We start from the raw sequence: 26161 nt of genomic DNA, 5'->3' as shown, positions 1-26161 counted from the left end.
AAGTGTTATCACGGACTCGATCGGAGATATAACGCCGCAAAGTCGGAGAACAAGAACTGCATCGTCTAACTGTCTTTGTCCGATTCGATGCGACTGTTACTGGGCTTGTATTCCGACGGCCTCTTCGTCCAGGTAAGCTGTAGATCGAGAGCGGTGAGTCACGTGATATCACCACTCGCGGGTCCCGTGACTAACAATGTGGGTTTTGTGAGTCCGCCACAAAGACAGGTGAATTGTGCTCCCATTCAAGTCGCTTACCCCCTTCGGTCTTTTTACTCGGACCTTTCTCTCTCGCTTCATTCCGGAGATCGACTTGATCCCCTGGACTCTCCCGTATACCCAGTGCCTTCATCTGAGATTTCGCCGAGAAAAAAAGGAACCCCGCCAAGATGTCTCTCACGAACTGTCGGTTCTACGAGGACAAGTATCCCGAGGTGGATAGCTATGTCATGGTCAATGTCAAGCAGGTATGGATCACTGAGACATAATTTGAGTTCAGAACCAGGACTAACTTCTTGCGAACGAGCTAGATCGCTGAGATGGGCGCATACGTCAAGCTGCTCGAATACGATAACATCGACGGCATGATTCTCCTTTCAGAACTTTCCCGCAGACGTATTCGCAGTATCCAAAAGCTCATTCGTATTGGGCGCAACGAAGTTGTTATCGTCCTCCGTGTCGATAAGGAGAAAGGCAAGACTACAACAGTCAACTGGGTGACCTAAAAACTGACTGGATGTGAAGGTTACATCGATTTGTCGAAGCGCCGTGTCTCTCCCGAGGATGTGATCAAGTGTGAGGAGCGATACAACAAGAGCAAGGCTGTGCACTCTATCATGCGCCACGTCGCAGAGGCTACCCAGACTCCCCTTGAGACCCTATACGAGACTATCGGCTGGCCCTTGGACCGGAAATACGGCCACTCGCACGATGCCTTCAAGATCTCCATCACGTATGTTTTTTTCCTCCATGCACACGAGCCGCTCTGACATACTTCACTTAGAAACCCCTCCGTCTGGGAAGATATCTCCTTCCCCAGCGAACCCGTCAAGAAGGAGATCCAGCAGTACATCAGCAGCAAGCTCACCCCCCACCCCACCAAGGTCCGCGCCGATATCGAGGTTACCTGCTTCGGTTACGATGGAATCGATGCCGTCAAGGATGCCCTCCGTACCGCCGAGGCCGACAACACCCCCGAGAACCAGATCAAGGTCAAGCTGGTCGCTCCTCCCCTCTACGTCCTGGCCAGTCAATGTCTTGACAAGAAACACGGCATTCAGATGCTTGAGGAGGCTATCGTGAAGATTGGAGAGCGCATCAAGGCCAACGGTGGTAACTGCACCGTGAAGATGGCACCCAAGGCCGTCACCGAGCACGACGATGCGATCCTCCAGGAGCTTATGGAGAAGCGCGAGCGCGAGAACATGCAGGTCAGCGGTGACGAGAACGACTCCGAGAGCGACGAGGGTGTTCCCGAATAAATTGTGGGTCACATCTCTGAGTCGAGGGGCATCCAGCGCTGATCGGCGCTGGCATCCAAAAAGGGAATCAGAGCCAAAGGAGAGTTGGGCCACCACGGATAGAAAAAAAGCTTGCACATTTGGGAGAAGGGCTCGTTGGCTCAGTGTGCTAGAAGGATTGCAGTCAGAACTCGCCCTTCAAGGGCGGTCGCCTGCACCTCGGGTCTAGGGATGATTTATCCACGCCCGTGTCTGCGCTGCATGCCAATTGCGGTCAATCTTCGTGCCCGTCTATCAAAGACAGTCTACACGAAGCAAGTTCTGATGTACATATGTGATGCAACCGAGACGTTCAATGCCAGTGATGCTTTTAGAGTCGCCAATACATTTGCGTGTAGTCCAATTCAATAATCTCAATAATTCACTTAACCGACCAAGTTGATATAAGTCGAATGGCGGGGGAGTTTATCCCTAACCGACGATCATTGGCCCCAGCGCTGAACCTTCTTCGTCCTCTTCTTCTGATTCTCGATTTCCATTTTCCTGCGCCTTTTGTTAGTTTTCTACACTCAAGCACAATGGGCCATTGGAGGACTTTTTTCAATGCGGACGCCGATACAGGCAGGGTGCGACACCGCGTCGAGGTGGAACGTCGTCGACGTACGTCACCAACATGCGCCGTGGAACACCGCTAATCAATCTCAGTGCTGCCCGCCTACGCTGCCGACGAGTCGCACCCATCTGGCAGTTCGAAAGAGATCGCAAAGATCGCACTCCGATTGAAATACCAGATTGAACAGGTGGTCTCCTGTGAGGTTGAGGACAGTGTCCTGACCGACCCAAACAGTCGTATCATAACCGACGATGTGGTTGCAACTGCTAGGAAAGCTGGCAGTGATGACTACAAGGCCTGTATAGTTTATTGCCTTCTAGTCTGTGTGCGATGGTTCAAAATTCAATCTACTGTTGAGCTGTGGGATTCTGATCTGCACGAGGTTCGAGCTGTTGCTTGCGAGGTCATTGCCAAGCGCATGTACTACTTCCCTGGCGATACTCATGTTTGACTGTTGCTTACTATCTACAGTATCGAGTCCGAGCAGGATCAAGATTACTTGCTTAGGGACATTCTGCTTAAACGATACTCTATCTTCAGTGAGGGTGTGGAGACTAATCCCGCCAATGTCATTGAACGATCGGTGGACCTCCACGCCTTGAGGATCATCGGCTCTTCTGGATACCAGAAATGTATTCAGTATCTGTGGAGGGGCTGGATCTGTCAGGAAGAGGGTAATCCAACTAACTTTGTTGACTACCAGGGGAAGTCCAATACCAGCTATTGGGCGCATTTCCACCCTGATCGCATGAGGACTCCTCTGTATCAGAATATCTGCCAGATCTTTTTCTCGTTGGTTTACCTTGCAGTTTACACTGCGGTGATTAACACTGTCAATCCAACTGGTGATCTGGATATTGCAGAGGGTGTTCTCTATGGCATGACTCTTGCATTTGTCTGTGACGAGGCTGTCAAGTTCTGGAAAGTTGGGCGGAACTACCTCGGATTTTGGAATGCCTTCAATTCAACCCTCTATGCGATTCTTGTGGTTTCCCTTGTTCTACGGTTTGTGGCATTAGCCCATTCACCCGACACCCAGGATGAACAGCGACAGTTGTACAATCAGCTCAGCTACAACTTCTTGGCTTTTTCCGGTCCTATGTTCTGGATGCGCATGATGCTATATCTTGACTCCTTCCGCTTCTTCGGTGCCATGTTTGTTGTTTTGCGTGTCATGATGAAGGAGAGTTTAATCTTCTTCGCTTTGTTGTTCGTCGTTATGGCTGGTTTCTTCCAGGCATTTATCGGTATGGCTCAGGTTGATGCCGATGTCCCCATCCATCGAAATATTCTCCAGGGAATGGTGAATAGTATCATGCAGAGTCCTGATTTCGACACCTTCCAAGAGTTTGCATTCCCTTTTGGCATCATCCTTTACTACGTGTTTACCTTCATTGTCATGACTGGTATGTTCATTTGGTGTTTTTGGTGAAAGCTAGCTAACCTTGTCAGTTCTGTTGAATATCCTCATCGCCTTGTACAACAGCGCATATGAAGATATCTCCGGCAATGCAACTGACGAGTACATGGCGATCTTTGCGCAGAAGACAATGCAATTTGTCCGCGCTCCGGACGAAAATGTCTTCATCCCACGTACGTATTTGAACCGGTGTCATGGACAAGGTCACTAATTTCCATGTTAGCATTCAATCTCGTCGAGATTCTATGTCTGGTGGCTCCATTCGAATGGTGGATGTCGAAAGAATCCTATGCCAAGATCAACGACTTTGTCATGGGCCTAATTTATTCGCCTCTTCTCGTCGTTACGGCCTGGGTGGAGACTCGTCAGGCCCATCATATCCGGCATAATCGCCGTCACGGCGAAGAGGATGATGACTGCGCCCAGGAATGGGAACATATAGCTGATGAGGTTGACTTTGACCTTGATGATACTTGGAAGCAGCAGGTCACTGAGTCGACTCCGGATATCAAGGTTGACAGTTGCACCCATGAGATTAGGGAACTGAAGAAACAGGTTGAGGATTTGACGAAGATGGTGAAGGCGCTAACTGAGGGGAATATGATGGGTAACAATGGAGATGGTGGTAACTAGAGCGGGAGACACATATCGGTGATATGTGAATGGTTCCTGTGACATTATGTTCGTTTGCTTTTGCATATGAAACCTGGTTTATGAATATACAAATATACAATTGAACCACAAAACCCACCTTTGCAAATTTCACCTAAAAAAAGGCCGTCCCCACACAGCCCTCGAAAATAGACTTGATATGAAAACAAAAGAAAAGCAAAAAAAGAAACGCTCACTCGAGGACGGTGTTTAGGAATAGCCGAACGCGGGGGTCGAACCCGCAGCCTTAAGATTAAGAGTCTTACGCTCTACCGATTGAGCTAGCCCGGCCGGGCTGTTAAAGGTGCATGAATTTATGACTAGATAATCCAGATTCTCCGCCCGCTGACATAACCGTTAGCGCGTCGAGCGGCGAACCCTCTGGAATCGCAGTATCTAAAGGTGGCTTCTTCTGATAACCTGAACACTTCCTTCATTGGAACCTTACTTTCTCTGTTTTCCTATGAGTCTTTAGATTGTCTTTGTTCGACCCTGACCGTGGTCACTAGATTGCCAAAATGTGAGTTTCGCGCTGAAACCCCCGAAAATCTGCGAACTAACAACATGCAGGGCAAAGCTCGTAGACGACCCTCAGATCCAATATGCATCATTGCATAACCCGCTCCCTTGGCAATTCCACCTATATGTCTGGCCATTCCTGATCACCTGGCCCGTCTTTTTCGCTTTTTATCTCTCCCCCGAGCGTTATGACACCTACATTCAGGGACAGGAATGGACCTTCGTCTGGGCGGGGTCTATCATCACGATCCAGTCGCTCACCTGGTTGATGACCAAGTGGAACATCGACATCGACACTCTGTTTACTACCACCCGCGCCAAATCTGTCGACTCTGCCCGTCTTATCAAGGTGGTTCCCATTACCAATGCCGGTTCCGCCGAGATCTGCACCCTGATCAACGAGAACGCCGGCCCTAAGAAGACCCTTTCGTTTCTCTTCCAGAAGCGCCGTTTCCTGTTCTACCCCGAGACTCGCACCTTCGCCCCGCTTTCCTACGTCCTCGATGCCGAACCCAAGCCGGCTCTCAAGACTTTCCAGCTGACCGAGGGTTTCACGTCGAAGGCCGAGATTGACCGCATCCAACACCACTATGGCGATAACACCTTTGATATCCCCGTGCCCGGATTTCTCGAGCTGTTCCAAGAGCACGCCGTTGCGCCTTTCTTTGTCTTCCAGATCTTCTGTGTTGGTTTGTGGATGCTCGATGAATACTGGTACTACTCGCTCTTCACCCTGTTCATGCTTGTTGCTTTCGAGAGCACTGTTGTGTGGCAGCGCCAGCGGACCTTGAACGAATTCCGTGGAATGAGCATCAAGCCTTATGATGTCTGGGTGTACCGTGAGCGCAAGTGGCAGGAAATCACCAGCGACAAGCTCCTTCCCGGCGATCTCATGTCTGTCAACCGCACCAAGGAGGACAGTGGTGTTGCCTGTGATATTCTCCTGATCGAGGGCAGTGTCATTGTAAACGAGGCTATGCTTTCTGGTGAGAGTACTCCTCTCCTGAAGGACTCTGTCCAGCTCCGCCCCGGCCATGACTTGATTGAACCTGATGGATTGGACAAGCTCTCTTTTGTGCACGGCGGAACCAAGGTTCTCCAGGTTACTCACCCCAACACCGGAAACGATTCATCCCAGAAGAACCTGGCTAGCAACATTACCGCGGCCCCGGACAATGGCGCCTTGGGTGTGGTTGTCAAGACCGGTTTCGAGACTAGCCAAGGTAGTCTTGTTCGCACCATGATCTACTCGACTGAGCGTGTCTCCGCCAACAACGCCGAGGCTCTCTTGTTTATCCTCTTCCTTCTGATCTTCGCCATTGCTGCTTCCTGGTACGTTTGGCAAGAGGGCGTTATCCGGGACCGCAAGCGCTCTAAGCTTCTCCTGGACTGTGTCCTCATTATCACGAGTGTCGTCCCTCCTGAACTGCCCATGGAACTGAGCTTGGCTGTTAACACCAGTCTTGCTGCTTTGAGCAAGTTTGCTATTTTCTGCACTGAGCCCTTCCGCATTCCCTTCGCTGGTCGTGTTGATGTGGCTTGCTTCGATAAGACTGGTACTCTCACTGGAGAGGACCTTGTTGTCGATGGTATTGCTGGACTCACCCTGGGTGAGGCTGGTTCTAAGGTCGAAGCTGATGGTGCTCACACCGAATTGGCCCAGGCATCTGCTGCCGGAGCTGACACCACTCTTGTTCTCGCCAGTGCCCACGCATTGGTGAAGTTAGACGAGGGTGACGTTGTTGGTGACCCTATGGAGAAGGCTACTTTGGAATGGCTCGGTTGGACTCTTGGAAAGAACGACATCCTTTCATCCAAGGGTAACGCCCCCACCATCGCCGGTCGTAATGTCGAGTCTGTTCAAATCAAGAGAAGATTCCAGTTCTCCTCGGCCCTCAAACGCCAGAGCACTATCGCAACCGTCACAAGCAACGACCGCAAGACCTCCAAGAAGACCAAGTCCACTTTTGTTGGTGTCAAGGGTGCCCCGGAGACTATCGGAAACATGTTGGTCAACGCACCCCCTAACTACGAAGAGACCTACAAGCACTTCACCCGTAATGGTGCTCGTGTCCTTGCTCTCGCCTACAAGTACCTTTCCTCTGAGTCTGAACTCTCCCAGGGCCGCGTGAACAACTACGTCCGTGAGGAGATTGAGTCCGAGCTGATCTTCGCTGGTTTCCTTGTCCTGCAGTGCCCTCTGAAGGACGATGCGATCAAGTCTGTTCGTATGCTGAATGAGAGCAGCCACCGCGTTGTCATGATTACCGGTGACAACCCGCTGACTGCAGTCCACGTTGCGCGCAAGGTTGAGATTGTGGATCGTGAGGTTCTGATTCTCGATGCCCCCGAGCATGACAACTCTGGAACTCGCATTGTCTGGCGTACCATTGATGACAAGCTCAACATCGACGTTGACCCCACTAAGCCCCTCGACCCGGAGATTCTGAACACCAAGGACATCTGTATCACTGGCTATGCTCTCGCCAAGTTCAAGGGCCAGAAGGCTCTTCCTTCTCTGCTCCGTCACACCTGGGTTTACGCCCGTGTGTCTCCTAAGCAGAAGGAGGACATTCTTCTTGGCCTCAAGGATGCCGGTTACACCACTCTGATGTGCGGTGATGGTACCAACGATGTTGGTGCTCTCAAGCAGGCTCACGTTGGTGTTGCCCTTCTCAACGGATCTCAGGAGGACCTCACCAAGATCGCTGAACACTACCGGAACACCAAGATGAAGGAGCTATATGAGAAGCAGTGCAGCATGATGCAACGTTTCAACCAGCCCACTCCCCCAGTCCCCGTCCAGATTGCCCACCTGTATCCCCCCGGTCCCTCCAACCCCCACTATGAGAAGGCCATCGAGCGAGAGTCGCAGCGCAAGGGTGCTGCAATCACTACTGGCGCTGAGCCCATCCCGACTATCACATCTCCTGGTGCACAGGCTCTGCAACAGCAGAACCAGAACCTGACTCCCCAGCAGCAGAGACAACAGCAGGCCCAAGTTGCCGCTGCCGGCCTTGCTGACAAGCTTACGTCCTCCATGATGGAGCAGGAACTGGATGACAGCGAGCCCCCCACAATTAAACTGGGTGATGCCTCTGTCGCTGCTCCATTCACTAGCAAGTTGGCCAACGTTATTGCTATCCCGAACATTCTTCGCCAGGGTCGTTGCACTTTGGTTGCTACGATCCAGATGTACAAGATTCTTGCTTTGAACTGTTTGATCAGTGCATACAGTTTGAGTGTCATCTACCTTGACGGTATCAAGTTCGGCGACGGGCAGGTTACCATCAGTGGTATGCTTATGAGTGTTTGTTTCCTCTCCATCTCCCGTGCCAAGTCAGTGGAGGGCCTCTCCAAGGAGCGCCCTCAGCCCAACATCTTCAACGTTTACATCATTGGATCTGTTCTTGGACAGTTCGCCATCCACATTGTGACTCTGATCTACCTGTCTAATTATGTTTATAAGCACGAGCCGTATGTTGATTCAGTTCCCCCTTCCAATCACACATGCTGACATACCCATAGAAGAGATAGCGATATCGATCTCGAGGGCGAGTTCGAGCCGTCCCTCCTAAACAGCGCCATCTACCTCCTCCAGCTGATCCAGCAAATCTCCACCTTCTCGATCAACTACCAAGGCCGTCCCTTCCGTGAGTCCATCCGCGAGAACAAGGCCATGTACTGGGGTCTCGTCGCCGCCTCCGGTGTCGCATTCTCTTGCGCCACCGAGTTCATCCCTGAGTTGAACGAGAAGCTGCGCCTTGTGCCCTTCACCAACGAGTTCAAGATGACCTTGACTGTGCTGATGATCTTCGACTACGGTGGCTGCTGGGTGATTGAGAATGTTCTCAAGCACCTGTTCAGTGACTTCCGCCCCAAGGATATCGCTGTTCGTCGCCCCGACCAGCTCAAGCGCGAGTCGGAGCGTAAGTTGCAAGAGCAGATTGAGGCTGAGGCTCAGAAGGAGCAGCAGCGTAAGATTTAAAGTGGTTGACCATGTATGTATACATAGAGGGGGTTTGCACGTTTCTAGAATTGTGATTGTGCATGACATTTAATACATGATTTTGCCTCTCTTGTGGAGGCTTTTTGCTTTCCGTTTCCAATGATTTACAGCTCTATTCATGTAGCTATATCATAAAGCATAGTGATGTAATGGTATCTTTGTATAAAGATCGGACATTCCCCCCATTCGGACTCGCAGCATCACCGACCCCACCCTATGATCTCATGTTCTTCCTTTTCACTCTTCCTTCCATCTTTGCTACTCACATATATTCATGACCATGGCAAACTTAACCCTCCAGTCAAAGTACAAGTTGCAATCGGGACATGAGATCCCTGTTCTCGGATATGGCGTGAGTAGCTATCATCTTCTCCGCAGACGCTTTGAGCATGCTGACAATGTACTATGAGGAATAGGTTTACATGATGTATGTTCCAATCCCGTTTAGTAAACTGGTAAGCCACTAATCACGAAAAGTTCCCCATCCAAGACCGAGAAGGCTACTGCAGAAGCCCTCGATACTGGATTCCGTCATGTACGTTGATATGCAATTGAGCAACCACACGCCCGCCAATACTGATGTGGTAGACCAGGTGGACTCGGCAATCATGTATGGCAACGAGAAGCCATGCGGAAACGCAATCCTGAACTCTGGACTAGATCGTTCGGAGATCTTCTTCACGACTAAGATCCCGCCTGAGTCTATGGGCTACGAGTCGACCAAGCGAGCTATCATTTCAAGCCTACGACAAGCTGGACAGGAATACTTTGACCTGTATGTACCAACGTCAGAACAATCACAATCCCAATCCCTCTCACGATCCCAATCCCTCTCACGATCCCCAGCGCAGTCAACAACCAAATCTACCCCAAACCACTCTAACAACTATACCCAACAGACTCCTCCTGCACGCACCCTACGGCGGCAAAGGAGCCCGCCTAGGCTCCTGGGACGCCCTAGTCGAAGCCCAAAAAGCCGGCAAGGCAAAGTCAATCGGTGTATCAAACTACGGAATCCACCACCTGCAAGAGCTAGAAGCATACATCCAAGCTGGCGGAGGCGGCCAAATCGACGTCGGTCAATACGAGCTGCATCCGTGGCTGGATCACTCTGATATCGTGGAGTGGTGTCAGAGTAGGAAGATTATTGTTGAGGCTTATTCGCCGTTGGCACATGGGACTAGACTTCGAGAGCCTGTTTTGGTTTCTATTGGGGAGAAGTATGGGAAAACGCCGGCGCAGGTTTTAATTCGGTGGAGTTTGCAGATGGTGGGTTTCTTGTTCCTATTTCTATGTCTTTTGGGGGTGTTGATTGCTGATAGCTGGATTGTTAGGGATTCGTGCCTTTGCCCAAGTCCGTTACGCCGGGGCGGATTCGGGAGAATGTTGATGTGTTTGACTTTGAGTTGGGGGCTGCTGAGATGGAGTTGTTGGACACTGGGGAATATGAGCCTACGGATTGGGATCCGACTGTTGATTCTGATTAAAGGGGAGAAGTGAGAAAGACGTGAGAGTAGAGAGTAGATAGAATTATATAGAAGAAGAAGCCTTGGAGGAACCGGAGTTGGATTTGTCATGAGGGGTCGCGGGGAACATTTCCCACTTCTTCTCGACACAACTCCCCGGACTTCAGGTTTTCAATCAATCATGAAGTTGATCCTCTCTAGCTCGTAAGTAGTTCCATGCGCCAACTGGTCCACCACTAACCATCGCAGAAATCTCATGCAAGGCGGGCGTCAGTCCGTCATCCGCCAACCGCTCACGCAGAAATCAAACGTCGAACTAATTAATTCGCTCCGGTCGAACTTCCTCGCCTGGCAACAGATCGAATCGGCAAATACAAATGGAAATGGCCAGTCAAATGGTTCGCGCCCGCCCGCAAGTTCCTGGACGCACCAGGGCGAGGACGGTCTCTATATCCCCGCGATCGACTTCTCACAGCCTGGACTGGCCGAAGAACGCGATCAATACGATATTACAGTGAAGCTATTCTACCTACCGGGGATTCCGGCATCAAGGCGTTGCGCACACACGCGAGAAGCAATTGATTTGGTATTGAAGGAATTACATGTCAAGTCTATTGATCTGCTGATCGTCTCGTTCCCGGGAATCCTATTCGACGCCGACGACGACAGTGAGGAAGAGGATAGCGAGGCAAGCAATGGGGAGCCGGATGATTTCGATAGCATGGTGCAGACGTGGCATGTGCTGGAGTCGCTCCACGAGCAGGGTATGATTGCGCAGCTGGGCGTTGCCGAGTTTGGCAGCGAACGGCTGGCCCGCTTCCTGCCTCATACCAAGGTCAAGCCCTCGGTTGATCAAATCAATCTGAAGGATTGCTGTGTCGTTCCCAAGTCTTTGATTCTCTATGCGAAACAAGAGCAGATTCAACTCCTCACTCACAATGACTGCAATGATATCCTTCCCGTTGGCACGACGCGGGAGTTGCTCGGTCCTACGGAGAAGGGTGCTGGAATTCTGGCCTCCTCGCCTGATGCCGATGATGGTATTAAAGGCGATGTCGAGCCGCAGTGGGTGGTCAAATATACGGCAGTCGTTAAGGATCGCGGGGTCGTCGAGAACAAGGGGTACTTCGCGTTGGCTGATGTCGGCACCTGTGTCAAGGACCAGTCATGAATGTTCTTCCTTTTTTTCATTTCTTTGCATCGTCACTGGGACATATGTCGTGACAAGCGTGGCGTTCTTTTTTTTTTGTTTTGACTCGGATGAATGTCAAATCTATCATATCTGGGCTGCATCCCTTCTCAAGACCTCATAAGACTGTTTTAACCAAGCATGCTCCTCTTGCGACCTCTCATGCGCACATCTTCAAGTCTCTTCAGTGCAGAAGGCGCACCCTTGTAGCTCTCCCGGTACCCAAGCAGCAATTCATCGAACAGCGGCTCAGAGCGCGGATGCGTACTCCCAATCGCCCGCTCAAGCACATACAAATCCACCGCGCGGTCCTCATCCTGCGCACTCTGCGACGCAAGCCCGAAATCAATCAACACAACATCCCCCTCTGTAGAAACCGACTCTGCACCAGCACCATCTGCACCAGCAAATGGCCGCAGCATAAGGTTACTTGTAGTCAAATCTCCATGCACAACCCCAGCCTTATGCAGCGCGCCAATGGCAGCGCCCATCTTCTTAAGCAAGCCGCGCACTTGCGCCTCTTCCCGTTCGATCTGTGACTCGTCCAGGGATGCCTGGTTGTTCTTCATCCATGCTTCCCATTTCTCCAGCACGACGCGCACCACATCGCCTTCAATCCATTCCATCATTAGCCAGGCGCCACCCCACCCGCCCTCCTCGCCGCCGTGGCCCTCCCAGTCCAGGGCTAGAAGGGCGGGCACGGATACGCCTTCCCGTACTAGTTTCGCGAGGCATCGTGCTTCTTGGAGAATTCGTTGGCGGGTTAGGCGTCTGTCAAGGATTGGGTGGCGGTAGGGTTTTGATGGGCGGATCTTGAGGGCTGCGGGGTTGGAGGGGTTCAGTGAGGTTGTTTTGTAGAGGTGAGCTTCGGCTCCTTGGGTTAGGAGGGTTGGTGGTGGTGTTGTGTTGTTGAAGGGCGAGGGGAGATCGGGGGGTTTGTAGTCTTCCATTGTGAGGGGGTGTGTGGAATGCGAGGAGGTTGGTGAGGTGAAGTTTGAGGTTCGAGAAAAAGTTCTAGCGGGGCTCGGAGTATACGCGACTCCGTTGCTCTCCAATTCATTTTTACAACGATTATAATTATGAGCAATGTCATAGCCTTGAACAAGCTGGTCTGGGTATTATGATTCCAAGGATGTAGTTACCGGTAGCCCCGAGAGGCTTTTGGCCTTCAGTCTCTATTGTAAATTACATAAACTCACAGTTGAACTACACGAACTGGAAGTACGGAGTAGACCATGTCAATTTACATGGAAAGAAGTAAATACCCTCCAGATGAATAAGTAATTGAAGCCAACTAATATATCATATAGCTACATAACAATCACCTAGGGAATCCCATTCCTCCAACCCTATATACGGATATGGAAAACATCTGTCTCCACCAAACAGCACGCAATAAAAGTTATAGAAACCGAAAAAATGCCCTAGAATCATAACATATGAAGATCAGGCCGAATATTAGCCAACCTACAAGTTCCCTGATACATCCTCTCAAGGGTCGATCGCATAATCTCAATATCAATAGACTCAGCAGCCCAATGCTTCAATGTGCGCAGCGAAACCCGAACAAGACCAGCCCAATTGGGCGGCACGCGCATCTGCCAAGTTCCTGGTGTCCGTGACGCCTCGAGCTGGTATAGCACGACGCCGATGATGTGCAGGGCGCAGGAGAAACTGGCGCGGATTACGTTCCAGATCCACTCGTGGCGAAACTGGTAATAGTAGTTTGGGATTAGCTGGACGCAGTTATCCACTGCTTTTTGGGCTAGGCCGAAGACTTGCAGCCATAATTGGTTGTCCTGCTTTATGAAGGTTGGCATAGTCTGGAAGTGCATTGCTAAGTAGAAAGCTGGTCTGTAGATCCGTTCTAGAGCCATGTGGAACCGGCCGCGGAAGAAGAACATCAGGTCTGGATTGTCTTTCGGCGATTGTATTCCTGCGATGGAGATTTGATACCTGTTTCGAGTTAGGGTATGGGTGGGTCTTTGGGGAGCCGGGGGGAGGGGGAAAGGGGAGGAGTATAGGGGAGCATATACCATGAAGTCACGACACTCTCTGCTGCAGCTGATCTTTTCAGGAGATCAGGGATATCTTTAGTCCAGCCTTTCTCACCCTGCCGCCACATATCGGCTAGCAGGTCATTAGTGGTTCGGCGGTTACAGATAGATCCTATGTAGAATTTCCACCCCTTTTCCTCTTCGGTGCCGCTTAGTTTAAATCCCGGCTTGACTGCAAAGTCCTGGGAATCATCCTGCATCTGGTCATAAGAAGGAGGTGTTTTGCGGGAGAATGTTGGGAATGGATCCGAATAACCTAGGCTTTCAAGCCCGCTACTCCAGAGAGGGAGCTCGCTTTGCATTTCACTGTAAATGGTTAGTATATGGCTATCCAACCAGACGACGAACCTACTGCTCGGCTTGAATACAGGACCAATATAGACGAGACTCCAGGTTATGATAGTTGTCATCGGCAGTCCATTGTTCTCTACACAAAGACCGTAGCCGCACTTCTAGCCTGCAGGACGCTTGCTGGAAACAGAACCAGGCTTGCAGAGGACGCATGGCATGTCTGTGGTAGCTACCAGCAAGTAGGAAGCACTGGATATCAGTCGGGGAGGTGTGTAGGAACCCGAACCGCTGCTTCGCTGCGTGGAAATAGGTTTCAGCTAAATCCATATTGGCGTCTGACATGGGAGGTGGCGGGAGCCGATCAAAGTCAATAGTAATATCCTCGTCGGTCAATGGTACAAACTTAGACGAAGTAGATGATGCCAGGGCGCACGCTAACAGCTGCAGGGCAATTTAGCCGAGATCTTTACAAGCATGTAATCGACGTACCACCTGACAGGACGGACCGTCCCATCCAAGACCCTGGACGGTGACTTCCTCAGCATATCGCTCGAGCATATCGAGGTCAACTATGGGGTTTCTCCGGTGACAGATCATAAAGTATTTTTTGCAGAGTCTAGGGATCTCATCGACAAAATGTCCGCTCCCCACTTGTCGGGGAGGAGGGTTATTTGGTGGCTGACTATCCAACGAGTCCAGCAAGAATGAGCGGATATGCTTCTCTGCTTCAGTTATGACTTTGTTATAGATGGGCCAGCGGAGCATATGCTCCCCAGAACTTGCTATGTAGAGGATTCGGGGGTTATGATCCGGTCCCCGGTCCTCAATACTTGGAGCCGTGGTATTGCTATGCGGAGCGCTCCCCGACAATGATTCTGTCAAGGGACTAGTGTTCTGCATAGCAAGCTCAAAAAAGGATTCTTTCAGTGAGCGGCTCGATGATATGGTCGAGCCCTCCGACTTGATTTCCTCCAGCAGACCGGCGATATGGTTCAAGCGAGTGAGAACCTCCTGGTTCGATGGATTTCCGGAGTCAAATCCCGTCCTAGAAGCTAAGGTCAATGCCCAATCTATTCATCCAAGATTTATCCTTCTTACTGGTTCTGCTGTGGTGAGGTTTCGGGATAGTTGCACTCGACCCCCTGTACAGCGCAGTAGCTGCACGTTGGCCTAACATTGTCGCATCGAGTCTTGCGCAGCCGACAAGTCTGACAGGCTGTCGGGGCTCGTGTGCGGATCTCACGCTTTCTAGCGAACTTCGGATCGGCAATTTCCATAGTAGACTCTACCTCTTTCTGGACATTCAAGATGCAATTCGGGGAACGTCGGGGAGCCGTCGGGGAGATTGGAAGAAGGGTGAAATAATAAGTGTGACCCAAGGACATTAGGGCGTACTTAGGGGAGCAATATCTCCGCGAGGGCTATCCACTGGAACCCGGGTTGGAGACAAAGAAACACGCGGCGGCCACAAAGCACCAGATGGATCGAGTGCTGACGGTTGTGGCGCTGGCCGGATGAGGTCAAGACTCAGAGCGAACAAAGAACTGTCGTTCGTGATATGATGGCCAACCCCAGTCAGGTTAACCCCCATGGCTGCCTCAGGGGGTTCACGATGCTGATTGGAGGGCGGTTAATTCTTTCGTGACTCTGGACAAGGGTGGGTGTGATGGTACCCAAGAGTTCCTTCTGGACTGGGGAGCTTGCCAAAGTCACTCGAACCCATCAAGCCTCCATTGCTTTTTTCGTTGGTTTGCAGCGCCTCGCTTAGGAAGCCTTTTCGGCTGTTCCAGAGGATTGAAAGGGTACTTGTACTTGAGGTCCCAGAATCCGAGATATTCCGGGGGGTTGGGGTTGTAAGATGCCGTGAACGTTTGTGTAAGTGTAAAAGCCTTTTAATTTTTGAATACAATCTGGGAGAGAAGAGAAGCTTGTACCTGGGATCTTCTACAGTCGAGTTAAGAATTAGCTTCACGCCCGCACACACACCCCAACCTACTCATCACGGGACCGATGTGACCCTACTGTTGAAATGAGCTTATGTTGAGAGTCTCCGGATCTCAGCTGACTATCAGGTACAGTCCGAACCTTCCCTACATGAAACAAGAACTTCATAGTGTTAGGTCGTCATCAAATTCACTAACGCTCATCGACAGTAGTCTGAGTAGATAGATGTACAAGCCGGGGAAACAGGGTCCAGACCGGGGCCATAAATGGCAAATTCAAACGCCGAGGTAATGCTGATGGGATACAAAGTCATAGGTCAACTTCACCGAATCTTCTTCTTAGGCCTCCGTGCCAGAGGGGCATCGCAAAGTTCAGACCAAGTGTCTTCGAAGACGGTCTTGCGCGGGCCAATCTGCCCTTCGTAGAAGTTCAACTTGCGCACAACCTCCATGGCGCCTGTGCCCAGTCCCACCGTCTTGCCCATGATGATACATTCCGAAACACCTTCGATGAGGTCGGTGCGACCAAGACCACCGGCGTCAAAGAGGTGATCGGCAGTCTTCTCGAATGAAGCAAGCTGAAGCACCGAGTCTCGCATCTTGGCAAGTCCGAAGCGAGTGATACCTAAGACTTCACCCTTGTAGGTCATGACGTCTGCCAGGAGCTGCATGTGACGGGGATCAATGTCCATGTCCTTCATGACTTCACTGATTTCAGTGATAATGGTGCTTCGAGCTGCCTCGATACCGAGAACCTCCCGAGCTTCCATAACGTTATTGGTTTTGGTGTGAAGTCCATCCACACCTGTAGTAGTCATACATTCCCTCAACCCGTAACCTTCCACGAGCAGAGTGTTGGTGGTAGATGTCTCGTCTGTTCGGATGATGGCGCGGGTAGCGCGTGGGTGACCCAGAATTTGGATATGCGGAAGGATACGCTTCAGATGCTTCAGGCGCAGGAAGGGGTCAACACTCGTGGCCGCGATCTCAGTCTTAGATAGGCCTGCTTTGCTGGCCGGATCAAGATCCATAAAGATCTTAATTGTGTATTTCGAGCACGAGAACTTGAGATCGCCTGCCTTAAAGCGCTTGTGGGTCTTGATGGTATTTGCAATCTGGTGAGTCTTGATATCAAGTTGCAGATCGTCAATCGTCTGTTGATTGATATGAACCTTGAGATAGGCATCATCTTTGTCCCAGCATTCCGTGATGGAGTGAATGATGTCTGCGAGGTAGGTCTTTTCAATTCGTCCCTTGACAATGCGAGCGGCTGCGACAGACTCTTTGTTGACCAGGTCGCAAGCAACAACGGGGGTACTGATCTCCCGCGAGGCGTTGATAATTTCCTTAATACGGGGAACACCTTGAGTAATACTCATACCGGCGACACCAGCAAAATGGAAAGTTTTCAGCGTCATCTGTGTTCCGGGTTCACCAATAGACTGGGCACCAACGGCACCAACAGCATGACCAGGTTCGACCTGAGCCTTCTTGTACTTCAGCAGACAAGCAGTAATAAATGCTCTCAGCGTCGTATTTGTCAGTTTGCCAGTGTGGTCCAGGCCTTGACGGCTACGCTGGTCGGAGGGATCATTATCGCCACCACGCGAGATCAACTTGTCGGCCTTGGCTTGCACGTATTCCTGGATTGAGTCAAGGAAATCACGGGCACTTTCGAATTGATCAATACCGTGATCACTGCGGTCCATGTAGGCAAGATCATTGCCTAGCAAGTCCTTGCGCTGCAGCTTCGCCCGCTCCTTGCCAAGCATCTCTTCGCAGACCTCCATGATCTCAGCAGGCAACAAACTTCGCTCGTCGTTGTTGTAGGTAGTAGACTCGCAATGAATGAAAGTCCGCTCGAAGTAGACGGGCTTAGCCTTACCCTCCATATCCACGGGATCCAGTTTGTCGTCACCGTATTGAAACTGAACAATGGCGGCAGACGAATTTCGGACGGTGTCATCGTACATTGACGACAAATCTTCAAGAGACTTCATCAAACGACGAGACATGTAACCGGTTTCAGCGGTCTTGACAGCTGTATCGACCAGACCTTCACGACCGGACATGGCGTGGAAAATGAACTCCTGAGGCTCAAGACCGGAGAAGAAACTGTTGCGAACGAAACCCTTCGATGGGGGCTGACGCGCATTCTTGGGAAAATGCGGCAAGGTACGGTCTTGGAAGCCGTCCTGTACACGCTGTCCACCAATAATTTGTTGGCCGACAAGGGCAACCATCTGGGAGACGTTGATACTGGAACCCTTGGAACCGGATGTAGCCATGATCAGGGGCGAGTTGTACTTGCTGAGCTGCGCAATACACTCGTCACCAGCTTGCTGACGGACCTTACTAAGAATACCAGAGAGCTGGTTCTCCATAGTCTGCAGCTCGTCACATCCAGGGTACTTTTCCAGGGTACCGGCCTTGTACTGGGCAATGACTTCGTCACACTTTGCGTAAGCTGCTTCGACCAGGTCATTCTTCGACTGAACCAGCCTTGCGCTGGGGTAAACGTCTGTAATACCAATCGAGAAACCCATGTTGGTGAACCATCTGGCAGAAAGTTTTGACAAACGATTCATGCCTTCGGCGGCTGCCGGAGGACCGAAATCTCTGAGCATAATGTAGAAAACGTTGTCCTTCTTACCGGAACCAATTGTAGACTTGTCCATAACACCACACATTACTTCTGAGTTACGGATGACTAGCCAACCATCATTGGGGTCCAAGTCCTTTGGTCGTCCATCCTTGGGCATCTTGAATTCACGGCATGCAGCATCAAGGTTGACCATGACGGGGTCATTCAAGTTAGGGCGCATGAGAATGTTGAAGACTTGTTTACCAGTCCACAGCATCTGAGGCTTCATGACCGATGGCGGAGGGAGGTCGAATCGCGTTTCTGGGCCAAGCATGTAGAGACAAATTTGGGTGAAAGCCGCACGGTTGAAGAAATTGTCCTTGCTACTCAGCATGTAGGCGGCACTAATGAAATCTTGAATGGCGGAAATGATAGGCTCGCCATTTTTCGGAGTAGCCAAGTTGTTCTTCACACCCATGAGCTCCATCGCCTCTGCTCTGGCTTCTTCCGTCTGCGGCACATGAAGGTTCATTTCGTCTCCGTCGAAATCTGCGTTGTAAGGATTGCAGACACACTCGTTCAGACGGAATGTCCTGTGAGGTCGGACTTTGGCAAAGTGAGATAGAATACTGAGCTTGTGAAGGGAAGGCTGTCGATTGAACAGCACGATGTCGCCATCCTCGATATGACGCTCAACCATATCACCCTCTTGTAGCTGGTCGGCCATCCACTGGGTATTACCGAACTTGAGCATCTGCTTAAATCCGTTTCCTTTCTTGACAATCATGTTCGCTCCAGGCCATTTGGAACTTCCATTTGCCACACGTTGCTGTAATTTCTCTTTGTTGTATCTGGTCACAACTTCAGGGTAGGTCATGTTCTTCGCCACTAGCTCGGGAACAGCAACCTCATCGACACGCAGATTGGGATCGGGTGAGATGACAGTTCGACCAGAGAAATCAACACGCTTTCCGGACAAATTACCACGGAAACGACCTTGCTTTCCCTTCAATCGTTGAACGAAACCTCGAATTGGCTTTCCAAGATCGGCTTTATTGAGGCCGGGCACATCACTGTTGATGTAGACAGCAATTTGAAGCTGCATGTAGTCCCAGCATTCCATGATGGTCTGAACAGGAGCACCCTTGAGCAAAGCATTCTTAAGGTTGATGTTGCTCTGCACAATATCACCCAGCTTAGCTGTCAAATCATCTTCCGTGGACGCAGAATCTTGTCCCACTGAAGGTCGAATACAAACTGGAGGAGCTGGAATGAACTGCCAGAGGAACATCTCCGGACGTGCCTCCTTTGGGTTCATACCGATCAATTCACAGTCGGAGTCTGACATTTTCTTGAAAAGCTTCAGCACGCGAAGAGCATTCAAGTCATCCTGTGCCTTTTTGAAATGTTTCTCAACCTCCGCATTCGCACTTCTTGCCTCTGCGAAAGAGTTGTCAAACACATCCTTGCTAATAGGTGTCTGCTTTTTGACAGAAGTTGAGGCGTTGAATGCGCGGAACTTGTCGTGCGTGATCTTCAGGGCGCTAGTTCCAGTCTTCTTCACGACACCGTTGATTGCTCCACAATTTCCACACTCACGAGTTTTCCGGCAACGTTCGTTGATTCGTTTCGCAATCTGATTCCGTCGTAGATTATCGAGGCCGGGGCGGCGCATCTCTTTAAGGAACGCACGGCGCTCGGCTTCAGGGAGTAGGATGTGGGAGCATTCCTTGCAGATTTCTTGCAAGATGCTGATAACGCGCTTGAAATAACCGACGTGGAAAGAAGGAAGGACGAGCCTCACATGTCCGAAATGACCGTTACAGTCTTTGAGGTTGTTTCCGCAAGTGGCGCAAGCGTCGGTCTTATTCGAGATACCCATACGCTGGTCGAGAGGTCCATGGGCAACCACTGTTCGGGCTTGGTCCAGGTCGAAGAATTTTCGATCGGAAACTTCCACCACGGCTTGGCCGACAATATCATCATTGGTTCTGTGAACAAAAGTCTTCATTAGCGATCAAACTGCAACTAACCATCACGTCAAGCGTCTGTGGATCAGATGCGTACAAGACACCAAACTTTAATTCCTTGATCACCTTAGGAACGCGATCAATGACCTGGGCCTTGCCCAGGTCTACCTGCGCACCCTCTGGAGGCTGCATCGCCGTCGTCAAATGCGGAGCATGGCAGGGTGACTCAAACAGATGCGATCGGCATGGGCGGGTGTCAGCCGCAATAACCAAAATTGAAGGTTCAAAATAAAATCCTCGAGTCTCTCGTTTGAATTTTCCCCTAGCTGTAAGCCACAGAGCTTGGTCGAGGACTCTGAGACGCGGCGAGCGGAATTGGAGATGAGCAGAGAAAGAAGTTGTATGGCGGGGTCCGACACGAACTTTTTTCTGCCGGCGAAGCTCTCACCGCCGTTACACTGCATCTATGTGAGGAGGCTAGTTGTGATGATTATATTGTACATTTTAATGCTATTCTACATCTTTATTGAGCTTGGCCTATTTGGCCAAGAACGCTTGGAATGCCTTATGTTCGATCACCACATTACCAACGGCCCGCAACCTCTTACGGCCTTCTTTCTGCTTCTCAAGCAGCTTGCGGCGCCGACTCACATCACTGGCATGCAGCTTGGCCAAGACATCCTTGCGGTATGGCTTGATAGTCTCGCGCGCAATGATCTTCTTACCGACAGCAGCCTGGATAATGATCTCAAATAGCTGTCGGTCGACATGCTCCTTGAACTTGGTAACCCAAATTCTTCCTTGTCGGTTCACCTGGCTCAGATGCATGATTCGTGCTACAGCATCTACCGGCTCTTTGTTGACCAAAAGCTGTAGCTTGACAATGTTACCCGCTCGCCATGCAGATTCTTCGTAATCCAGACTGGCATAGCCCTTAGTGCCTCCTTTCAGCTTTCCGAAGAAGTCATCAACTAAGTGCGCTAGAGGCAGTTCATACTTCATGATGACCTGGGTTGTAGTGAAGTACTCAATGCTGACTTGCTCGCCTCGGTTGGCTTCACAAAGCTCAATGACCTTTCCTAGGTATTCTTCCGGGAATGTCAAGGTGACCAAAACATAGGGCTCTTGGACCTCGGCAACCTTGAGCCGGACGCTGTCGTCATCGGGGAATTTAGCAGGGTTTGTGATGATGTCCTCAGCGCCATCTTTCCACACGACCTTAACCGGGACGGAAGGAGGTGTAATGATGATACTGGCGCCGTGCTCCTGTCTGAGACGGTCCTCAAACACGGAGCAATGGAGAGTGCCCAAGAATCCCATACGGAATCCGGCACCCAAGGCCTCGGATGACTCTTTCTGCACGGTGATACTTCGGTCATTCAGGATGAGCTGGTTGATGCTGTCCTCCAAGTGCTCGAAATGATCCGCATTCACTGGATATACTGCGACGAAGACCATCGACTTTGGCTCTTCGAAGCCCGGTAAAGGCTCTACGAGCTTTTCCGAACCAACTCGTGTGAAGGTATCACCAATCTTGGCTTCTTTGCTCCGCTTCATGCCTGGGTTGAAGTAGATGTAACCGACCTGGCCTGCACGGAGGACAGTTTGCGCGGTCTCTGTGGGGTACATAATCCCAACTTCACCCACATAGTACTTGAGTCCCGTAACGAATGAGACGAGTTGCTGACCTGCACGCACTTCGCCATCAAACACACGGACTAACAAAATCACGCCCTTGTAGGAGTCGTACCAAGAATCCACAAGCAGCATGCGCAGAGGCTTTTGGGTATCGCCTATAGGTCTAAGGAAAGTCAGCAAAGATGGATATTGTACCACGTAGGCTCCATTTGAACTTACGCAGGGATCTTCTCCACGACTGTCGGTAGCACAGCTGGAACATTCAATCCAGTCTTGGCTGAAACCATCACGGCGTTCTCAGTGTCAATCTCAAAAGTGCTCCTCATCTGCTCCAGAGCCCGCTCTGGATCCGAAGATGGCAAGTCAACCTTGTTAAGGATAGGAATCAGCTCGAGGCCTTGCGCAAAGGCCAAATAGAAATTGGCAACCGTTTGCGCTTGGACACCTTGACTGGCATCCACCAAGAGAATGGCACCACCGCAACTGGCATAACTCCGTGACACCTCTGCACGGAAATCCACATGGCCTGGAGTATCCACCAAATGTAACAAGTAGTCCTCGCCCTTGTGGTTATAGATCATCGTACACGTTTGTGCTTTGACTGTGATTCCTCGCTCTCGCTCGACATCGAGTTTGTCCAAAACTTGTTTGTTCATTCCAGGTTTGATTGTGCCCGTCAACTCGAGGAGTCGGTCGGAGAGTGTGCTTTTGCCATGGTCGACGTGTGCGACAATGCAAAAGTTGCGATAGCGTTCAATTGGGATCGCGGAGATTCGTTGCTCGAGATCTGTGTCCAATTTAATTGGCGTTATTTTTGAGCGTGCTGAATATGTGCCCGATGTAGAGAACGATCGCGTATATCTTAATGATGGAAAGCCAATTGGTGGTTGAAGGCTAGCGGCCTGGCACCTCGGCGCTGCGCTCAACCATCGGCCTAACCGCAGACATCCTCGCATTGAGGCTTTTGTGGCATAGAAGCAATTGGTAATGCGGTCGAGATAGAGTATTCGAGTCAGTGTTTCAGTGCTGTAGAGGTCTGGGGGTTGCGGAGAAAAAACGGGCGCGGGCGGTGACTTGCGATTTATTGCTGCGGTGACTATCGACGTAAACAAACCTCTCCCACTTTCACCTCAAATCCTTGATCTGCCAGCACACCATGCCTGAAGCAAAGGATAAGTCAAAGGTGCACAAACTGTCCATCAAAGGTTGGTCTCCTGTCGCCCAGTTTTGAAATCCCAAGCTTACAAGATAACAGGATCGGCGAAGCTTGTGTCCGAATTCGTGAGTATTGGAATCTCCGGACAAGGGCATCTCAGCTAACAGCTTCAGTTCGAATATTCAATCAATTCGATCCTGTGAGTGAAGTCTCTAGAGGCCTCAAGGCACTAGCTTATCGCATTGACCGCAGTTTCCAACGAGGTGTCTATCCCCCAGAGGATTTCATGACGTACGTCTTGCCTTCCCTTCCCTTTGAACATAGTCCAGCAAGTTAACCAAGAGTAGGATTAAGAAATATGGCCTCAATATGCTCGGTTCGTTTATTGTATCTGTCATGGATTGATGACAAGCCTAACCCCCACGCAGTATCGGCCGACGACCAGGTCAAAGCCTACATCAAGAAGATCATGTCGCAATTGAATAAATGGATGCAGGGAGGCAAGATTTCCAAGCTCGTGGTGGTTATTACAAGCAAGGAGACTGGAGAACATGTGGAAAGATGGCAATTCGACGTATGTCCTCGGCCTTTCACTTGCTATCCGCCTCGGTCACTCATCATGATGGTTTAGGTTGAAATCTTCGGCAAGCACTCCAAGAGCAAGAGTGCCCAGAAGTCTACTGACAAGGAGAATGCTACACCCGGGTATGTTGCATACTATCGAGAAATTCTATTGATCATTTCATTGATAAAACTTTGCTTTTACCAGAGATGCGGATCCCCAAGCACCCGAGCCTATCGAGAAGAACGAGAAGCAAATTCAGGAGGAGATCCAAGCTATTTTCCGCCAGATTACTGCCTCTGTCACTTTCCTCCCTGTCCTGGATGGCGATTGCACCTTTAACGTCCTCGTCTACGCCGATGCCGATTCAGATGTGCCTGTGGAATGGGGTGACAGTGATGCTAAGGAGATTAAAAATGCCGAGAAGGTTCAATTGCGCAGTTTTAGTACCAACAACCACCGAGTCGGAACTCTGGTTAGCTACCGCTTGTCTGATTGAGTTCTTTGTGAGACGTTATGATCAAATACGAAGGGTCCTCATGGGTTGGCGTTTAGGGAAGGATCAAGGTATTCAACTTATCATTCTAGAAGTTTTGGAGTTTCCAATGAAGGCTTTCTAGTTCTATGACTTTTATTAGAGTTTTGTGCTAAACATTCTTGTTCGCATCTTATTCACAGGGAGGGATGTTGTCGAATATGTTCTGGTATGGTATCAGAATTACAAAACAGGACCCTCGAGTGATCAATTCGACAATAAAATGTATCAAACCAGGGGTGCAACTGCATAAGACCATGGCAAGCTTTCTCTCCTCGGAAACCATTGATTGCAATGATTACCACCGTCATATCGGATCAGATCCAACACAACATCTTCTAAGCCTAAATTGGAGGACATTTCGTTCTCAATCCCAGGAGACCAGCCACGCTTGACTCGTTTTCCCATGAGATCAGCATTAACTCCGTAAAGATCTTGTCTCCAAAGTCCAATCCCGTTCTTTGCCTCGCCTTGAATCAATGTTTCCAAAGGAGTCACCTCCTCTGGTGGATTGATTCCAATCACTGCGACTTTCTGCTCATCAAATCCTTCTTCTGGCTCAAAGCCAATGCGCACAAGTCCCAAGGCTGGAAAGTGACACTGCATGAATCTTGCACGCTTGAATTCGTGTGTGACAACGGTGACTCGTTCAGGGTAAACCCCTGTGTGTTCCCGGAAACGTATGATGGAAAAGAGGACGTTTTGATATGAGTCCGTAGCGTATGTCTCTGTGATGACTCTCGATAGGTCAATTAGGGGAGTTCCAAGGCTGTCTTGGAAATAATTGTTGTCTTTGGCTAGATTCTGCTATGCATCAGCTTTTGTTTTCGTGGCAACAATTGGAGAGGAACTCACGAGGTAAGATTCGCCTTCAGATAGCTCAGTCCTTGGCTTCTTGGTAGGTCCTCTGTTGTACGTTCAGCTAAGCTCAAAAGAAGTACAACGAGAGGCTATTACCCGGAGAGTATGACGATGCCCTTGGGATCATCTTGCGCAAGCTTCAATCCGGCTTTAATATGGTTGGTGAAAGTAGGCGTTTCTCCCCTCTGAAAGGGTTCAATTAACCTAAATAAGGTCAAGTGTGAGATTTTATTTTTCCATCGCACGATGTGCTATCTCAATGTACCATTCTTGTTCAGAGCTTCCAAGTTTGAGCCCCCCTGTATAGATTGCATGACAGCAGACAACTATCAAGTGGTTTGAATTTGTGAGGCCATGTAGATTTGAGGTCATGATAAATGAAATACATCAGATCGTTGGTCACATCATCTAAAACATGAGATAAATGAGACGGGGCGTACGGCAGTCTGTTAGTGCCATCAGCTCAGAAGTCGTTCTTCCCCTATATCAAGATTTCACCGCCTTAGCTACCGCCTTCAGTCATTGCTGGGTCTGGGGGTCTACACCATAATGTAAGGCACTCAACAACCAGTGAGAAAGAAGTGAAAAAAAAAGATGAGAAGGGAGACGGAAAAAGAGGTGGAAGGGGCGGTAAGGCGTCTACAGCTTCCCCGATATTTCGGTGGAGCCTAAGCCTCTTTCTTTCTGTTGTAATTCTGCCATTCTCGACTGTGCGGAATTAGTCCCCAAGCAATTAGAGACTTGTCTTGCTCTGCTGTCAAGTCCAACCAAGCAAGCAGATCCTGACGACGTTCGGGCTGTCTTCCATTTCTTGCAGGGCTGTCAGGCAGGCTGGGGCGTTTTCTGCTTGGGCTAGTTGACAAAATTGAATGTTGCGCCTAGATTTATTGCGTTGAGGATATCTTCTCTGTCCTTGTGTTGGGAGTCTATCTAGTGAGGGCACTAGACCGTGTTTGCAGGCTTGGAGCATGGCGTCGTGGTTGAGCGTGGAGATATCTTCCCCTGTGTGTGTGCTTGGTAATCGATGGCTAGTTGGGGTATATAGTGTGTTTGCGTCTGTGATGGCCTGCACCTAGAATTGCCGGATCCAATCGAAGGATTCCCTCGTCAATTATGGCGCTGGGGTCTGGGTGCCGATGAAGGCCTCATCTCGGTTTGTGTGGATCCAGCAAAGGGCTAGGAATCCTACTAATAATCGGTTGACTTCATCGTAGTTTCTCCGTATAAGATGTAGGAT

General features: G+C 50.2%; 9 protein-coding genes across 9 annotated transcripts; 5 read left to right on the top strand and 4 right to left on the bottom strand.

Annotated features, from left to right (window-relative positions):
• Nucleotides 1–389: 389 nt before the first annotated feature.
• N7508_008488 (translation initiation factor eIF2 subunit alpha) lies at nucleotides 390–1481 on the top strand (the record flags this gene model as incomplete). The annotated part of the gene is made up of 4 exons (XM_058466552.1): nucleotides 390–467; nucleotides 531–675; nucleotides 745–952; nucleotides 1004–1481. 4 exons carry the CDS (start codon nucleotides 390–392, stop codon nucleotides 1479–1481), a joined length of 909 nt encoding a protein of 302 aa, XP_058314398.1.
• Nucleotides 1482–2038: 557 nt separating this feature from the next.
• On the top strand, nucleotides 2039–8651 carry yvc1 (putative potassium ion channel Yvc1; the record flags this gene model as incomplete). Its single annotated transcript, XM_058466551.1, has 9 exons — nucleotides 2039–2120; nucleotides 2166–2493; nucleotides 2545–3479; nucleotides 3526–3666; nucleotides 3717–4118; nucleotides 4478–4536; nucleotides 4654–4664; nucleotides 4715–8140; nucleotides 8192–8651. 9 exons carry the CDS (start codon nucleotides 2039–2041, stop codon nucleotides 8649–8651), a joined length of 5844 nt encoding a protein of 1947 aa, XP_058314397.1.
• Nucleotides 8652–8952: 301 nt separating this feature from the next.
• On the top strand, nucleotides 8953–10159 carry N7508_008486 (aldo/keto reductase family protein; the record flags this gene model as incomplete). The annotated part of the gene is made up of 6 exons (XM_058466550.1): nucleotides 8953–9024; nucleotides 9089–9099; nucleotides 9150–9207; nucleotides 9266–9447; nucleotides 9572–9941; nucleotides 10007–10159. 6 exons carry the CDS (start codon nucleotides 8953–8955, stop codon nucleotides 10157–10159), a joined length of 846 nt encoding a protein of 281 aa, XP_058314396.1.
• A 160-nt stretch (nucleotides 10160–10319) lies between these two features.
• On the top strand, nucleotides 10320–11309 carry N7508_008485 (putative gamma-cysteine synthetase regulatory subunit; the record flags this gene model as incomplete). Its single annotated transcript, XM_058466549.1, has 2 exons — nucleotides 10320–10342; nucleotides 10388–11309. The coding sequence occupies 2 exons, from the start codon at nucleotides 10320–10322 to the stop codon at nucleotides 11307–11309; spliced, it is 945 nt and encodes a 314-aa protein (XP_058314395.1).
• A 149-nt stretch (nucleotides 11310–11458) lies between these two features.
• bud32 (serine/threonine protein kinase BUD32) lies at nucleotides 11459–12277 on the bottom strand (the record flags this gene model as incomplete). The annotated part of the gene is made up of 1 exon (XM_058466548.1): nucleotides 11459–12277. One exon carries the CDS (start codon nucleotides 12275–12277, stop codon nucleotides 11459–11461), a length of 819 nt encoding a protein of 272 aa, XP_058314394.1.
• A 480-nt stretch (nucleotides 12278–12757) lies between these two features.
• On the bottom strand, nucleotides 12758–14233 carry N7508_008483 (fungal specific transcription factor domain-containing protein; the record flags this gene model as incomplete). The annotated part of the gene is made up of 4 exons (XM_058466547.1): nucleotides 12758–13283; nucleotides 13364–13690; nucleotides 13737–14116; nucleotides 14165–14233. 4 exons carry the CDS (start codon nucleotides 14231–14233, stop codon nucleotides 12758–12760), a joined length of 1302 nt encoding a protein of 433 aa, XP_058314393.1.
• A 1708-nt stretch (nucleotides 14234–15941) lies between these two features.
• N7508_008482 (DNA-directed RNA polymerase III core subunit RPO31) lies at nucleotides 15942–22766 on the bottom strand (the record flags this gene model as incomplete). The annotated part of the gene is made up of 4 exons (XM_058466546.1): nucleotides 15942–20193; nucleotides 20270–20498; nucleotides 20781–21973; nucleotides 22030–22766. The coding sequence occupies 4 exons, from the start codon at nucleotides 22764–22766 to the stop codon at nucleotides 15942–15944; spliced, it is 6411 nt and encodes a 2136-aa protein (XP_058314392.1).
• A 200-nt stretch (nucleotides 22767–22966) lies between these two features.
• On the top strand, nucleotides 22967–24027 carry N7508_008481 (spindle checkpoint protein MAD2; the record flags this gene model as incomplete). Its single annotated transcript, XM_058466545.1, has 8 exons — nucleotides 22967–23015; nucleotides 23066–23091; nucleotides 23140–23165; nucleotides 23219–23257; nucleotides 23314–23342; nucleotides 23395–23540; nucleotides 23598–23671; nucleotides 23736–24027. 8 exons carry the CDS (start codon nucleotides 22967–22969, stop codon nucleotides 24025–24027), a joined length of 681 nt encoding a protein of 226 aa, XP_058314391.1.
• Nucleotides 24028–24291: 264 nt separating this feature from the next.
• Nucleotides 24292–25192, bottom strand: N7508_008480 (DUF218 domain protein; the record flags this gene model as incomplete). Its single annotated transcript, XM_058466544.1, has 4 exons — nucleotides 24292–24867; nucleotides 24919–24970; nucleotides 25021–25109; nucleotides 25190–25192. 4 exons carry the CDS (start codon nucleotides 25190–25192, stop codon nucleotides 24292–24294), a joined length of 720 nt encoding a protein of 239 aa, XP_058314390.1.
• Between the last annotated feature and the right edge of the window lie 969 nt (nucleotides 25193–26161).

The sequence above is a fragment of the Penicillium antarcticum genome (genome assembly GCF_028974205.1).
Source record: "Penicillium antarcticum strain IBT 31339 chromosome Unknown utg000009l_segment0_segment0, whole genome shotgun sequence".
Classification (NCBI taxonomy): domain Eukaryota; kingdom Fungi; phylum Ascomycota; class Eurotiomycetes; order Eurotiales; family Aspergillaceae; genus Penicillium; species Penicillium antarcticum.
Note: the sequence above shows the minus strand (reverse complement) of the source record. Positions and strands in the feature narration are given on the sequence as shown.